Genomic DNA, 17872 nt, shown 5'->3' on the forward strand with positions numbered 1-17872 from the left:
AGCTATTACCCCCGAACCATCAGACTCTTATAACTTCACACAACATCACTTGCCCCATCACTGAAATGTTTCCAATGGACTCACTCTGAAGGAATCTTCATCTGATGTTCTCAATATTTATTGATTCTTTCTTTATTTATTTAAATATTATTTATTTTGTATTTGTACAGTTGTCTTTTACAAGTTGAACATCCTATTTGGTGTAGTTTCTCATTGATTCTATTATGGATTTATTGAATATGTCTACAAGAAATTGAATCTCAGGGTTGTATATGTTGACATACTGTGTGTGTGTGTATATATATATATATAGAACATAGAATAGTACAGCACATTACAGGCCCTTCGGCCCACAATGTTGTGCCGACCCTCAAACCCTGTCTCCCATATAACCCCCCCCCCACCTTAAATTCCTCCATTTACCTGTCTAGTAGTCTCTTAAATTTCACTAGTGTATCTGCCTCCACCACTGACTCAGGCAGTGCATTCCACGCACCAACCACTCTCTGAGTGAAAAACCTTCCTATAATATCCCCCTTGAACTTCCCTCCCCTTACCTTAAAGCCATGTCCTCTTGTACTGAGCAGTGGTGCCCTGGGGAAGGGGTGCTGGCTGTCCACTCTGTCTATTCCTCTTAATATCTTGTACACCTCTATCATGTCTCCTCTCATCCTCCTTCTCTCCAAAGAGTAAAGCCCTAGCTCCCTTAATCTCTGATCATAATCCATACTCTCTAAACCAGGCAGCATCCTGGTAAATCTCCTCTGTACCCTTTCCAATGCTTCCACATCCTTCCTATAGTGAGGTGACCAGAACTGGACACAGTACTCCAAGTGTGGCCTAACCAGAGTTTTATAGAGCTGCATCATTACATCGCGTCGCTTAAACTCTATCCCTCAACTTATGAAAGCTAACACCCCATAAGCTTTCTTAACTACCCTATCTACCTGTGAGGCAACTTTCAGGGATCTGTGGACATGTACCCTCAGATCCCTCTGCTCCTCCACACTACCAAGTATCCTGCCATTTACTTTGTACTCTGCCTTGGAGTTTGTCCTTCCAAAGTGTACCACCTCACACTCCAGGTTGAACTCCATCTGTCACTTCTCAGCCCACTTCTGCATCCTATCAATGTCTCTCTGAATTCTCTGAATGTTCTGAATTCAGAACAGCAAATCCCATAACAAATGTACACCCTCAGTCATATACCCGCCGACATATTCCCCCAGCCAGCATGCCACTTGCAGTTGAACCCATGGCACAGTATTTAGCACGACGAGATCTCGTCACTTCAGGACTATACCAGTTTGACGATAAACCTGAAAATTACCGTGCATTGTACTCCTCATTTGCCAACGCTATTCATGGAGTCCAGCTCGGAGCAACCCAAGAGTTGGATCTTATGACGAAATGGCTGGAAAAGAATCATGCGAACAGGTGAGACGCATACGTTCAGTGTACATCAACAACCCCAAGCTAGCCTTATGCAAAGCATGGGGGAGACTTCGGGAGTGCTATGCGGCCCCTGAAATTATTGAAACGGCACTATTTCGACGTCTGGAAAATTTTCCTAAGGTGTCAGCCAAGGACCACACTAAGTTAAGAGAGCTCGGAGATCTACTCATGGAAATTCAAGGCGCTAAAGAAGATGGTTATTTAACTGGCCTGTCATACCTAGATACTTCATACGGGATTAGACCAATCGTGGACAAACTTTCATTTGGGCTGCAGGAAAGGTGGGTGTCTGTTGGCTCAGAGTACAAGGAAGAGAACGATGGTCGATTTCCTTCCTTTGAGTATTTCACTAGGTTTGTGTGCAAGGAGGCGAAAAAGCGAAACAACCCTAGCTTCATGAGTCAAGGTAGCAGTAAAATTCACATCAAGCCAGTCAAATCCACTTCGAATAACTTTAACATCAATAAACCTGTCTCAGTGCGTAAAACTGAAGTCTCTACAACTAACAATGACCCTAGCAAGAATTGTCCATTGCACAACAAACCCCACCCCCTCAAAAAATGCAGAACGTTTAGGAAAAAACCTCTTGAAGAGAGAATGGCCCTTCTCAAGGAGAAAAAAATGTTTTAAATGCTGTTCCTCTACCTCTCATCTTGCTAGAGAGTGTATGATCTCTGCGAAGTGCCCGGAATGTAATAGCACTAATCACGATGGGGCCATGCATCCTGGCCCGTTACCGCGAACCGACAACGCTCCTTTACCCTCACAACAGGACGGCAGGGAGGGAGAAGCTCACTCCAGGACAACCGTTGTCAGCTCGAGCTGCACAGAAGTTTGCGATCAAGCTCAGTCAAGCTGTTCTTGCTCAAAGATCTGTCTCACTAAGGTGTACCCTAAGGGAGCCAAAGACAAGGCCATCAAAGCCTATGTAATTCTGGACGACCAGAGCAATCGCTCACTAGTCAGACCAGAGTTCTTTGACTTGTTCAACATTGAGAGTAATCAGTTCCCATACTACCTTAGAACTTGCTCAGGCAGCGTGGAAACTTATGGAAGGAAGGCAGAAGGCTTCCAGCTCGAGTCCCTGGATGGTAAAGTTGTTATCTGTCTCCCTCCACTCTTAGAGTGCAATGAAATTGTGAATAACCGCACTGAGATCCCGACGCCAAGCGCAGTGCGACACCAGCTGCATCTCCACTACATTGCCAAGCACATCCCAGAACTGGATCCAAAAGCAGAAATACTCCTGCTATTAGGAAGAGATGTTCTCCAGGTGCACAAGGTCAGGCAGCAGGTCAATGGACCACACGATGCCTCCTTTGCCCAATGCCTGGATCTGGGCTGGGTGGTGATAGGAGAGGTGTGCCTTGGCAATATACACAAACCAACAGTTAACACACTGAAGACCAATGTGCTAGAGAGTGGCCGCCATTCAATTTTTCAACCCTGCACAAGTTTCATGTGTATCAAGGAAGCACGACAAGGCTTTAACAAATGTAAAGTAACCGACAAGACGCTGGGTCAGTCAGTCTTCGCTCAAACTGAGCATGATAATAAACTTGCTCCATCAGCACAAGACACCATCTTCTTAAAAATAATGGACACCAAGGTCTTCAGAGACGAAGCAAATAATTGGGTTGCCCCACTACTTTTCAGAGAACCACGCCAGCGACTGCCAAACAACAAAGAGCAGGCAATCAAGTGGTTCACGTCCTTACAAAAAACCCTGAAAAGGAAACCTGAGATGCAGCAACAATACGTAGCATTTATGGAGAAGATCTTCGCTAATTGACATGCTGAAGTAGCACCACCACTGAGAGAAGGTGAGGAGTGCTGGTACCTCCCAATGTTTGGGGTGTACCACCCACAAGAGCCCAATCAGATCAGGGTCGTCTTTGACTCCAGTGCTCAGTGCCCTGGTATCTCCCTTAATGACGTGCTCCTCACAGGCCCCGACCTCAACAATACCTTTCTCGGGGTCCTGCTGCGCTTCCGGAAGGAGAAGGTCACAATCTTAGCGGACATCCAGCAGATGTTCCATTGCTTCTTAGTACAGGAAGACAATCGCAATTTCCTCCGTTTCTTATGGTACAAGGACAATGACATCAACAAGGAAGTCATTGAGTACCGGATGAAAGTCCACATTTTCGGCAATAGTCCATCACCTGCCGTGGCCATCTATGGGCTGCGAAGAGCCATCAGAGAGGGCGCACAGGAGCATGGCGATGACACCGTTAAGTTTGTAGAAAGGCACTTCTATGTCGACGACGGCTTGATATCGCTACAGAAAGAAGACGAAGCAATCGATCTGCTCCGACGTACACAAGCCTCACTCGCTGAGTCAAACCTCCGTTTGCACAAGTTCGCATCAAACTGTCAGGCAGTAATGGAGGCCTTTCCACATGATGACTGTGCTCCGGCAATCAAAGACCTAGATTTAGACGGAGAAACCATACCCACACAAAGGAGTTTGGGGCTCCTTTGGGAGATTACGACTGACTCATTCACATTCTCCGTGCCGACCGTGATCAAGCCATTTACCCGCCATGGAGTTCTCTCCACTGTCAACAGGGTTTTCGATCCCTTGGGTCTACTGGCACCAGTTGCGATCCAGGGAAGAGTCCTTCTCAGAGAACTTACCTCTGAGCTCTCTGACTGGGATACTCCCCAACCAGAAGACAAGCTCAGCAAGTGGGAGGCTTGGAGAGATTCACTTCAAGATCTAAAACAGCTTCATTTCCGATGTAGGTACACTGCGACCTCACCCACCGAGGCAGCGCACACAGAATTGTGTGTTTTTTCAGATGCGTCTACCAAGGCCATCGGTGCTGTGGCTTACTTGAAAGTAGTCGGGAAAGATGGTCAAGATGAAGCAGGATTTGTAACTGGTAAGGCGAAGCTCACTCCTCAGTCCGAGCCGACGATTCCAAGGCTTGAACTGTGCGCAGCTGTCCTGGCTGTGGAAATGGCAGATCTTATCCAGGACGAGCTAGACCTAGACCTGGACGATATCAAGTTCTACACAGATAGCAAAGTAGTGCTTGGTTATATTTATAATGAATCAAAATGTTTCTACGTGTACGTTCATAATAGAGTTCAACGTATCCACCTGTCATCAAAACCTGAACAATGGCATTATGTATGTACAGAGGATAACCCTGCAGACCATGCATCGAATCCTTACCTGCATCCCGTCTGGCGCAAACATCCTTGTTCACCGGACCCCCCTTTCTGTATCAGCCACCAACAGAAAAAACTCAAATGAGCGAGACATTTGAGCTGATCGAACCCGAAAGAGACTCGGAAATTCAGCCGCAAATACAAACAGGAGTCACCTACCTCGAAGAATCGATACGTACTAACGTTAGTCCGGTGAACAAGGATGTCTGCGCCAGGCGGGATGCAGGTAAGGATTTGCGGTTCTCCACTTTGAATTCTTTAGTGAGAGGACTTGCGTTCCTCATTCACATGGCCAGATCTCACAAACACTCATCCCGAAATAGTAAATGCAAGGGATGGCACAAATGTAACTTACCTCGCACTGCGGACGAATTGGCCCAGGCAAAGGACGTCATCTTTAAAGCAACTCAAAGAGCAGCTTTTGCAAGGGAGTTTTCGGCTCTCCAAGCTAATAAACCAATGCTGAAGGACAGCCCTTTGAGGAAACTCAACCTGATCCTGAAGAACGATCTCATTTGCATTGGAGGCCGGTTAATACACTCCCAACTTCCAGCTGCAGAAAAGAGTCCAGTAATCCTGCCCAAAGACAGCCATGTGTCCTTACTGCTTACTTGCCATCACCATGAACAGGTAAGGCATCAGGGCCGTCACCTGATGGAAGGAGCAATAAAGGGCAGCAGGACTGTGGATCTTGGGAGGTAAAACACTGATCAATTCAGTACTTCACAAATGTGTAACCTGCAGGAAACTGCGAGGCAAGTTGGAAGCTCAACGTATGGCGGATCTCCCACCAGAACGCCTTGAAGCCTGCCCTCCTTTTACAAATGTGGGGCTCGATGTATTTGGTCCCTAGAATATCGCCACTAGACGCACCAGAGGAGGACAAGCAGAGAGCAAACGGTGGGCCACCATGTTCAGCTGCATGAGTTCAAGAGCGGTTCACATTGAGGTCATCGAATCTTTGGATACATCCAGCTGCATTAATGCTCTCAGGCACTTCTTTGCGCTAAGAGGCCCTGCAAAACAGTTAAGGTCTGATTGCAGCACGAACTTTGTTGGAGCGTCCAAGGAGCTGGGGATGGACAAAACAGTGCAAAGGTACCTCAGTGAGCAGGGATGCAACTGGGAGTTCAACACACCAGACGCCTCTCACACGGGAGGCTCATGGGAGCGGATGATTGGTATCGCCAGAAGGATCCTTGATTCAATGTTTCTGCAGCAACGCACCCGACTGACCCACAAGGTACTGTGCAGAAAACCCCTTCATACTCTCGCCATCAATGCTCCTTACGCAGAAGGCAGGAGCTCCCCCTCCACCTGGGGACTTCTCCGATAAGGATTTGAACACAAAGCAATGGAGACAGGTTCAGGCTCTCGCAAATCAGTTCTGTTCTCGTTGGAGACATGAATATCTACCTTTGTTGCAACACAGACAAAAGTGGACAGAACCTCGCAGGAATCTTCAAGTTGGAGATTTAGTCCTGCTCAGGGACAAGCAGATCGCCCGCAACCCGGTTCGTTACCTAATACTAGATCTAGTATGGCATTCCCCCTAGTCGGCCTGTCAACATACTGTGACAGGAATCCATCCTGGACACACTTAACAAACTCTGCCCCATCTAAACCCTTGGAACTAATCAAGTGCCATTCAATACTAGCGAAGTTAAAGTCACCCATGATAACAACTCTGTTATTTTTGCACCTTTCCAAAATCTGCCTCCCAATCTGCTCCTCGGTATCTCTGCTGCTACCAGGGGGCCTATAGAATACCCCCAGTAGAGTAACTGCTCCCTTCCTGTTCCTGACTTCCACCCATACTGACTCAAAAGAGGATCCTGCTACATTACCCACCCTTTCTGCAGCTGTAATAGTATCCCTGACCAGTAATGCCACCCCTCCTCCCCTTTTTCCACCCTCTCTATCCCTTTTAAAGCACTGAAATTCAGGAATATTGAGAATCCATTCCTGCTCTGGAGCCAGCCAAGTCTCCGTAATGGCCACTACATCATAATTCCATGCATGTATCCAAGCTCTCAGTTCATCACCTTTGTTCCTGATGCTTCTTGCATTGAAGTACACACACTTTAGCCCTTCTACCTTACTACCTTTATACCCTTTATTCTGCTGCTCTTTCCTCAAAGCCTCTCTATATGTTAGATCTGGCTTTACTCCATGCACTTCTTTCACTGCTCTATCGCTCCGGGTCCCATCCCCCTTGCAAATTAGTTTTATATATACTCTGAGAATAAATTTCTTTAAACTTTGAACTTTAACACTTTCTTTACCACCTTCCAAGTCATTTCAAATCTGATCGCACTATGATGACATTTCTTTCTCGTGGTGTAACATCGTTCCATAGTTCATTGCATTTAATTTTGATTGGAATATTTGTTCTGTTCAAGTTTATCGCAGGATAAAAAACGGTCTTATTAAAATCTTCAAGAAACCCAAAAAGAAGAGTGACATTGAATTTGACTCAAGCATGGATGAAGTTGATGGAATATACCATAAATATGAAGAAAATGACTTGGACTTCAGATGTGCTTATCTGCAACTTAATGGTGAATCTGGCGAAGAAGATGATCTCTCTTCCAACGATAAGGTTAGTTGGAATTTTCCCTAAAAGGAGAATTATTTATCTAGCCATCTCATGTATTTCATCCATCCATCCATCTATCTCATCCATCTTGAAAGAGGCCCTTCCATCCCAACAAGTCATGCCACGCAGCAACCCACTTATTTGACACCAGCCTAATCGCAGGACAACCTACAATGACTAATTATCCTACATCTTTGGACTGTGGGAGGGAACCAGAGCACCCGAGAAAACCCACGTGGCCTTGGCGAGAATCGACTCAGGCAGCGCCAGAATTAAATTCCAAACTCTGATGCCCGGAGCTGTTATAGCATCGTGCAACCATTATGTCACCGTGGCACTCTATATCTGTAATGTTGGTGTCCCATTGGCCGTTTGCTGGAAAGAAAATCAGTATCTTCTTGCTCTGGCTTTTGAACGTACTTAAATGTAGTGACTTGGGAAATCCCTTGCAATACGTACTTGCTGTGGGCCCATTTGGACCAAAGTGTAAATGCACAAGAAAGTGTCTGTTTATTTTTGACCTGGAAAGAAAAGAAATGGAAAATAGAACCACCAAGTCTGGCACAAACCATCATTCCATGGTCAAGGTCACTGAGATCTTATTCTTCCCCATTTTGATGTTTAATGTTTCCATTTTGAAAATGGAAACTTCTCCTGCCTTCTCACCTTAACCTTTGATGGCCTTTATAAACAAGAACCTATCAACCTCTGCTTTAAGTTTACCCAATGAGTTGACCTCTGCTGTGGTCTGTGTCAATGAATTGCACAGGTTCACCACCCTCTGGTTAATGAAATTCCTCCTCATTTCTGTTATATAGGGACATCCTTCTATTCTGAGGCTGTCTCCCATTATTGGAAACATCTTCTCCATGTCTGCTGTATAGTCAGTGACCACTTTATTAGGTACTCCAATACACCTGCTCATTATCTAATAAGCCAATTATGTGGCCTGAAGAAGGGTCTTGACTTGAAACGACAACTGTTTACTCTTTTCCATAGATGCTGCCTGGCCTGCTGAGCTCCTCCAGCATTTTGTGTGTTAATCATGTGGCAGAACCCAATACATAAAAATTGAGATGGTCAAGAGGTTCAGTTGTTGTTCAGACCAAACATCAGAAAGGGGCAGAAATGTGATCTCAGTGAATTTGACCGTGGAGTGATTGTTGGTGCCAGACGGGGTGGTTTGAGTATCTCAGAGAATGCCGATTTTCTAGGATTTTCATGCACAACAGTCTCTTAGAGTTTACAGAGAATGGTGCGATAAACATCTAATGAGCGGCAGTTCAGTGGGCATTAACACCTTGTTAATGAGAGAGGTCAGCCTGGTTCAAGCTGACAGGAAGGTGACAGTAACTCAAATAACCACACGTTACAACCGTGGTGTGCGGAAGAGCATCTCTGAATGCACAACACACCGAACCTTGAAGTGCACGGGCTACAGCAGCAGAAGACCATGAATGTACGCTCACTCAGTGGCCACTTTATTAGTACAAAAAGTGGCCACTGGGTGTATCTAGGCCTTTCAATATTTGGTAGGTTTGAATGATATCCCCTCTTATTTTTCTAAACTCCAGTGAGTACAGACCCAGAGCTGTCAATTGTTGAAGCGTTATGATCAGAAATGACTTTTATTGTGATCATCCTTCATATTACAAAGCTACTTGCTTCCTTTGCACTCAACCACTAAGTTCTAAGTACCCAAGAGAGTTGTTGGAGCAATTTCCACTGTCTCCAAAGTATCTAGTGATGGAATATCCTGTTCTTGTGGCACTCATTGTGACAGATGGACTCTTGGCAGAAAACAACTTACAGCAGTGAGCTCAGTGGAAAGCCTTTACCCAAAATCTGAGAAGAAGAAGAAACTGAAGAGGAATGGTTGCGATGACCTTAACTGGATAACTTAGATCTTGACTTGATATACAAGGTGATAAGAGGCAGATCAGATAGACAGGCAGGGCAGAAATGGCTAATATGAGGAGGCATAATTGAAGGTGATTGGAGGGAAATATAGGGGTTAGAAGTAGGTTTTTTGGTGGGTACATGGAACGACCTGCCAGGGTTGGTGGTAGAAGTGGACACATTAGATACATTTAAGAAACTCTTAGGAAGGCACATGGATGAGTGAAAAATGGACAGCTATGAATGAGGGAAGGGTTAGATGATCTTAGACTAGGTTAGGAGTTTGGCACATTATGGGCCAAAGGGCCTGTACTGTGCTCTACTGTTCTAGGTTCTATGTGTTAGGGGAGGGTGGGAGATGAATAACAGGATTGACCCTGCTGCCTGTTATATCTCCTGCCTGGTGCCAGGTTGATAATACAACAAACAGAAATCAGATTACATCTCGCGGTGCCCTCATTCAGTCAGATCGTAACTGATTCTCTAACCAAGCTCAAGTTCCATGGCATTCAACTGTACGCGTGTATACCGCCAAACGAAACTACGTTCCTCCAGACCAACACAGTGCATATAACTCACACACACCACATGAAGTAATATTACCACAAATAATAACAGTAACATCATGAAGGATCCCACCCACCCTGCTCATGGACTGTTTGTCCCACTCCCATCAGGGAGGAGGCTACATAGCATCCATGTCAGGACCACCAGACTCAAAAACAGTTACTTTGCCCAAGCAGCAAGGCTGATCAGCACCTTCATCCTCTAGCCCACCCTTCCACACCCGGCCCCCCGCACCCAATACTTTGTCATTTCCTATCAGTCACCTTATGTACAGGCTCTCCTGTGCTCATCGTCACTTTATGCAGGTATATATTGCGTTTCTAATTATTATTGTGTTCTTGATCTCATTGTGCTGCATTGGATCCAGAGGGGCAATTACTTTGCTCTCCTCTACATGCGTATATTGGCAATGAGATTAAACAACTTTGAATCTTGAATCTTAATAAATAATAACCACCAAGATCATGTTGCCACTTGTACTAGTCTGAAATGTTATTGATTTCAATCATGAATCACTCGACGACAAAGAGAATTCCCAAGATCCACGCCCTCGAGGTGAGGAAATTTTGACTCTGTCGCAAAGGCCAACACGCTGATCTTGACACTCTGCCCCCTACTGGCAGCCACTTCCTGTTAGGAAAAAACTCAAAAGTCTGCCTTACAACCGACGTGAAATGGAAATATCTCAAACTGACAGGGACAGATTTTACAGTGGCAGAGAGAATCCAATCCGTTTTTCATTGGAACTACGACATGAGTGCTTGGAGCTACATAAAAGAACCTTTCAATGGTTTAAACTTTGGATTATCGTCTGAGCTGTTTTTAGTTTGGGAACGGGATAGATTAATCGGGCAACTGAAACGTTGGTGGAAGGTGTGGTGTAAAACACAGATGTTCCATTTAGTACCCGGACACTACTGCACAGGAACAAGCCCTTTCCCCCATACTGTACGTACCGAGCCTGATGCAAATTAAACTAATCGCTTCTGCCTACGTTCAATTCATTCCCAGCATGTTGACGTGCCTCACTAAAAGCTTCTGAGATAACAATATTGTAGCTATTTCCAATACCATCCCCAGCAGAGCATTAACTGCACTGGCCGCACTCTGTAAATGACCCACACATTCCCTGAAAACCTACCCTCACTCACTTGAAAGCCATGCCCCCAGCATTTCACATTTTCCCCATGGGGAAAGGATTCTGACTGGCTACCTGTAAAGCTAATCAGAAGAAAATTTATTGTTCTGATACCACAGTGTTCATAGAGCAACGTATTTGTCTTTTAGGCATTTGAATGGCTGAAAGAAAACATTTTGGTTCCAAGTGAAGAACAGTCATCGCTAAGAAACTGTAAGATCACCATTTCTGAGGTATGGCATTATAGTATATTTAAACTACTCAATGTGCAGATGTACATCGGCCACAAACATGAATAGATGAGAGAGCCTTCAGTTCCACTCAATTGGATATTGACCATTGTAAAACAATCTCTTCACTGACCCATCCATTGTACAAACCATCCTTCTCCACACCGACCCAGACTATTAAACAGACCCGTCTCCTCACCACCGACCCAGTCCGTCACACAGACCCGTCTCCTCTCCACAGACGCAGTCCATCACACAGACCCGTCTCCTCTCCACCGACCCAGTCCATCACACAGACCCGTCTCCTCTCCACCCCCAGTCCGTCACACAGACCCGTCTCCTCTCCAACGACCCAGTCAATCACACAGACCCGTCTCCTCTCCAACGACCCAGTCCATCACACAGACCCGTCTCCTCTCCACCAACCCAGTCCGTCACACAGACCCGTCTCCTCTCCACCGACCCAGTCCGTCACACAGACCCATCTCCTCTTCACCGACCCAGTCCATCACACAGACCCGTCTCCTCTCCACCAACCCAGTCCGTCACACAGACCCGTCTCCTCTCCACCAACCCAGTCCATCACACAGACCAGTCTCCTCTCCACCGACCCAGTCCGTCACACAGACCAGTCTCCTCTCCACCGACCCAGTCCATCACACAGACCCGTCTCCTCTCCACCGACCCAGTCCATCACACAGACCCGTCTCCTCTCCACCAACCCAGTCCGTCACACAGACCCGTCTCCTCTCCACCGACCCAGTCCATCACACAGACCATCTCCTCTCCACTGACCCAGTCCATCACACAGACCCGTCTCCTCTCCACCGACCCAGTCCGTCACACAGACCCGTCTCCTCTCCACCAACCCAGTCCATCACACAGACCCGTCTCCTCTCCACCAACCCAGTCCGTCACACAGACCCGTCTCCTCTCCACCGACCCAGTCCGTCACACAGACCCGTCTCCTCTCCACAGACCCAGTCCGTCACACAGACCCGTCTCCTCTCCACCAACCCAGTCCATCACACAGACCCGTCTCCTCTCCACCAACCCAGTACGTCACACAGACCCGTCTCCTCTCCACCGACCCAGTCCATCACACAGACCCGTCTCCTCTCCACCGACCCAGTCCATCACACAGACCCGTCTCCTCCACCGACCCAGTCCATCACACAGACCCGTCTCCTCTCCACCAACCCAGTCCATCACACAGACCCGTCTCCTCTCCACAGACCCAGTCCATCACACAGACCCGTCTCCTCTCCACTGACCCAGTCCGTCACACAGACCCGTCTCCTCCACTGACCCAGTCCATCACACAGACCATCTCCTCTCCACCAACCCAGTCCGTCACACAGACCTGTCTCCTCTCCACAGACCCAGTCCATCACACAGACCCGTCTCCTCTCCATCGACCCAGTCCATCACACAGACCCGTCTCCTCTCCATCGACCCAGTCCATCACACAGACCCGTCTCCTCTCCACCGACCCAGTCCATCACACAGACCCGTCTCCTCTCCACCGACCCAGTCCATCACACAGACCCGTCTCCTCTCCACCGACCCAGTCCATCACACAGACCCGTCTCCTCTCCACCGACCCAGTCCATCACACAGACCCGTCTCCTCTCCACAGACCCAGTCCATCACACAGACCCGTCTCCTCTCCACAGACCCAGTCCGTCACACAGACCCGTCTCCTCTCCACCAACCCAGTCCGTCACACAGACCCGTCTCCCCTCCACAGACCCAGTCCATCACACAGACCCGTCTCCTCTCCACCCACCCAGTCCGTCACACAGACCCGTCTCCTCTCCACAGACCCAGTCCATCACACAGACCCGTCTCCTCTCCACCGACACAGTCCATCACACAGACCCGTCTCCTCTCCACAGACCCAGTCCGTCACACAGACCCGTCTCCTCTTCACCGACCCAGTCCGTCACACAGACCCGTCTCCTCTCCACCAACCCAGTCCATCACACAGACCCGTCTCCTCTCCACCGACCCAGTCCATCACACAGACCATCTCCTCTCCACCAACCCAGTCCCTCACACAGACCCGTCTCCTCTCCACCAACCCAGTCCATCTCACAGACCATCTTCTCTCCACCGACCCAGTCCGTCACACAGACCCGTCTCCTCTCCACCAACCCAGTCCGTCACACAGACCCGTCTCCTCTCCACCGACCCAGTCCATCACACAGACCCGTCTCCTCTCCACAGACACAGTCCATCACACAGACCATCTCCTCTCCACCGACCCAATCCGTCACACAGACCATCTCCTCTCCACCAACCCAGTCTCACACAGACCATCTCCTCTCCACTGACCCAGTCCGTCACACAGACCCGTCTCCTCTCCACCGACCCAGTCCATCACACAGACCCGTCTCCTCTCCACCGACCCAGTCCATCACACAGACCATCTCCTCTCCACTGACCCAGTCCGTCACACAGACCATCTCCTCTCCACCGACCCAGTCCATCACACAGACCATCTCCTCTCCACCGACCCAGTCCGTCACACAGACCCGACACCTCTCCACCGACCCAGTCCATCACACAGACCATCTCCTCTCCACAGACCCAGTCCATCACACAGACCCGTCTCCTCTCCACAGACCCAGTCCATCACACAGACACGTCTCCTCTCCATCGACCCAGTCCATCACACAGACCCGTCTCCTCTCCACCGACCCAGTCCCTCATACAGACCCGTCTCCTCTCCACAGACCCAGTCCATCACACAGACCCGTCTCCTCTCCACCGACCCAGTCCGTCACACAGACCCGTCTCCTCTCCACCAACCCAGTCCGTCACACAGACCCGTCTCCTCTCCACCGACCCAGTCCGTCACACAGACCCGTCTCCTCTCCACCGACCCAGTCCGTCACACAGACCCGTCTCCTCTCCATCGACCCAGTCCGTCACACAGACCCGTCTCCTCTCCATCGACCCAGTCCATCACACAGACCATCTCCTCTCCACAGACCCAGTCCATCACACAGACCCGTCTCCTCTCCACAGACCCAGTCCATCACACAGACACGTCTCCTCTCCATCGACCCAGTCCATCACACAGACCCGTCTCCTCTCCACCGACCCAGTCCCTCACACAGACCCGTCTCCTCTCCACAGACCCAGTCCATCACACAGACCCGTCTCCTCTCCACCGACCCAGTCCGTCACACAGACCCGTCTCCTCTCCACCAACCCAGTCCGTCACACAGACCGTCTCCTCTTCACCGACCCAGTCCGTCACACAGACCATCTCCTCTCCACCGACCCAGTCCATCACACCGACCATCTCCTCTCCACCAACCCAGTCCATCACACAGACCATCTCCTCTCCACTGACCCAGTCCATCACACAGACCCGTCTCCTCTCCACCAACCCAGTCCATCACACAGACCCGTCTCCTCTCCACAGACCCAGTCCATCACACAGACCATCTCCTCTCCACAGACCCAGTCCGTCACACAGACCATCTCCTCTCCACCGACCCAGTCCATCACACAGACCCGTCTCCTCTCCACCGACCCAGTCCGTCACACAGACCCGTCTCCTCTCCACCGACCCAGTCCGTCACACAGACCCGACTCCTCTCCACCGACCCAGTCCGTCACACAGACCCGTCTCCTCTCCACCGACCCAGTCCGTCACACAGACCCGTCTCCTCTCCACCGACCCAGTCCGTCACACAGACCATCTCCTCTCCACCAACCCAGTCCATCACACAGACCCGTCTCCTCTCCACCGACCCAGACCCGTCTCCTCTCCACCGACCCAGTCCGTCACACAGACCCGTCTCCTCTCCACCAACCCAGTCCATCACACAGACCCGTCTCCTCTCCACCAACCCAGTCCATCACACAGACCCGTCTCCTCTCCACCGACCCAGTCCGTCACACAGACCATCTCCTCTCCACCGACCCAGTCCGTCACACAGACCCGTCTCCTCTCCACCAACCCAGTCCGTCACACAGACCCGTCTCCTCTCCACCGACCCAGTCCCTCACACAGACCGTCTCCTCTCCACCGACCCAATCCGTCACACAGACCATCTCCTCTCCACCAACCCAGTCCGTCACACAGACCTGTCTCCTCTCCACAGACCCAGTCCATCACACAGACCCGTCTCCTCTCCATCGACCCAGTCCATCACACAGACCCGTCTCCTCTCCATCGACCCAGTCCATCACACAGACCCGTCTCCTCTCCACCGACCCAGTCCATCACACAGACCCGTCTCCTCTCCACCGACCCAGTCCATCACACAGACCCGTCTCCTCTCCACCAACCCAGTCCATCACACAGACCATCTCCTCTCCACTGACCCAGTCCATCACACAGACCCGTCTCCTCTCCACAGACCCAGTTCGTCACACAGACCCGTCTCCTCTCCACAGACCCAGTCCATCACACAGACCCGTCTCCTCTCCACCGACCCAGTCCATCACACAGACCCGTCTCCTCTCCACAGACCCAGTCCATCACACAGACCATCTCCTCTCCACCGACCCAGTCCGTCACACAGACCATCTCCTCTCCACCAACCCAGTCTGTCACACAGACCATCTCCTCTCCACTGACCCAGTCCGTCACACAGACCCGTCTCCTCTCCACCGACCCAGTCCATCACACAGACCCGTCTCCTCTCCACCGACCCAGTCCATCACACAGACCATCTCCTCTCCACCGACCCAGTCCGTCACACAGACCCGACACCTCTCCACCGACCCAGTCCATCACACAGACCATCTCCTCTCCACAGACCCAGACCATCACATAGACCCGTCTCCTCTCCACAGACCCAGTCCATCACACAGACCCGTCTCCTCTCCACCGACCCAGTCCATCACACAGACCTGTCTCCTCTCCACCCCCAGTCCGTCACACAGACCCGTCTCCTCTCCAACGACCCAGTCAATCACACAGACCCGTCTCCTCTCCAACGACCCAGTCCATCACACAGACCCGTCTCCTCTCCACCGACCCAGTCCATCACACAGACCCGTCTCCTCTCCACAGACCCAGTCCATCACACAGACCCGTCTCCTCTCCACCGACCCAGTCCGTCACACAGACCCGTCTCCTCTCCACCAACCCAGTCCGTCACACAGACCCGTCTCCCCTCCACAGACCCAGTCCGTCACACAGACCCGTCTCCTCTCCACCAACCCAGTCAGTCACACAGACCCGTCTCCTCTCCACCGACCCAGTCCGTCACACAGACCATCTCCTCTCCACCGACCCAGTCCGTCACACAGACCATCTCCTCTCCACCGACCCAGTCCGTCACACAGACCCGTCTCCTCTCCACCAACCCAGTCCGTCACACAGACCCGTCTCCTCTCCACCGACCCAGTCCGTCACACAGACCGTCTCCTCTTCACCGACCCAGTCCGTCACACAGACCATCTCCTCTCCACCGACCCAGTCCATCACACCGACCATCTCCTCTCCACCAACCCAGTCCATCACACAGACCATCTCCTCTCCACTGACCCAGTCCATCACACAGACCCGTCTCCTCTCCACCAACCCAGTCCATCACACAGACCCGTCTCCTCTCCACAGACCCAGTCCATCACACAGACCATCTCCTCTCCACAGACCCAGTCCGTCACACAGACCATCTCCTCTCCACCGACCCAGTCCATCACACAGACCCGTCTCCTCTCCACCGACCCAGTCCGTCACACAGACCCGTCTCCTCTCCACCGACCCAGTCCGTCACACAGACCCGTCTCCTCTCCACCGACCCAGTCCGTCACACAGACCCGTCTCCTCTCCACCGACCCAGTCCGTCACACAGACCCGTCTCCTCTCCACCGACCCAGTCCGTCACACAGACCATCTCCTCTCCACCGACCCAGTCCGTCACACAGACCATCTCCTCTCCACCAACCCAGTCCATCACACAGACCCGTCTCCTCTCCACCGACCCAGACCCGTCTCCTCTCCACCGACCCAGTCCGTCACACAGACCCGTCTCCTCTCCACCAACCCAGTCTGTCACACAGACCCGTCTCCTCTCCACCGACCCAGTCCATCACACAGACCCGTCTCCTCTCCACCGACCCAGTCCATCACACAGACCATCTCCTCTCCACTGACCCAGTCCGTCACACAGACCATCTCCTCTCCACCGACCCAGTCCATCACACAGACCCGTCTCCTCTCCACCAACCCAGTCCATCACACAGACCATCTCCTCTCCACTGACCCAGTCCATCACACAGACCCGTCTCCTCTCCACAGACCCAGTTCGTCACACAGACCCGTCTCCTCTCCACAGACCCAGTCCATCACACAGACCCGTCTCCTCTCCACCGACCCAGTCCATCACACAGACCCGTCTCCTCTCCACAGACCCAGTCCATCACACAGACCATCTCCTCTCCACCGACCCAGTCCGTCACACAGACCATCTCCTCTCCACCAACCCAGTCTGTCACACAGACCATCTCCTCTCCACTGACCCAGTCCGTCACACAGACCCGTCTCCTCTCCACCGACCCAGTCCATCACACAGACCCGTCTCCTCTCCACCGACCCAGTCCATCACACAGACCATCTCCTCTCCACTGACCCAGTCCGTCACACAGACCATCTCCTCTCCACCGACCCAGTCCATCACACAGACCATCTCCTCTCCACCGACCCAGTCCGTCACACAGACCCGACACCTCTCCACCGACCCAGTCCATCACACAGACCATCTCCTCTCCACAGACCCAGTCCATCACATAGACCCGTCTCCTCTCCACAGACCCAGTCCATCACACAGACAC

At 50.9% G+C, this 17872-nt stretch overlaps 1 protein-coding gene across 1 annotated transcript in view; it reads left to right on the forward strand.

Moving 5' to 3' along the window:
• The window catches only part of LOC140734195 (uncharacterized), a 113022-nt gene that overhangs the window by 37433 nt on the left and 57717 nt on the right, over nucleotides 1-17872 (forward strand). The window contains exons 7-8 of the mRNA XM_073057847.1: nucleotides 7038-7237; nucleotides 10988-11071. Of these exons, the coding sequence (XP_072913948.1) occupies nucleotides 7038-7237; nucleotides 10988-11071 (284 nt within the window). The remainder of the gene's footprint in view (nucleotides 1-7037; nucleotides 7238-10987; nucleotides 11072-17872) is intronic.

This window comes from Hemitrygon akajei, chromosome 10, assembly GCF_048418815.1.
Source record: "Hemitrygon akajei chromosome 10, sHemAka1.3, whole genome shotgun sequence".
Taxonomy (NCBI): domain Eukaryota; kingdom Metazoa; phylum Chordata; class Chondrichthyes; order Myliobatiformes; family Dasyatidae; genus Hemitrygon; species Hemitrygon akajei.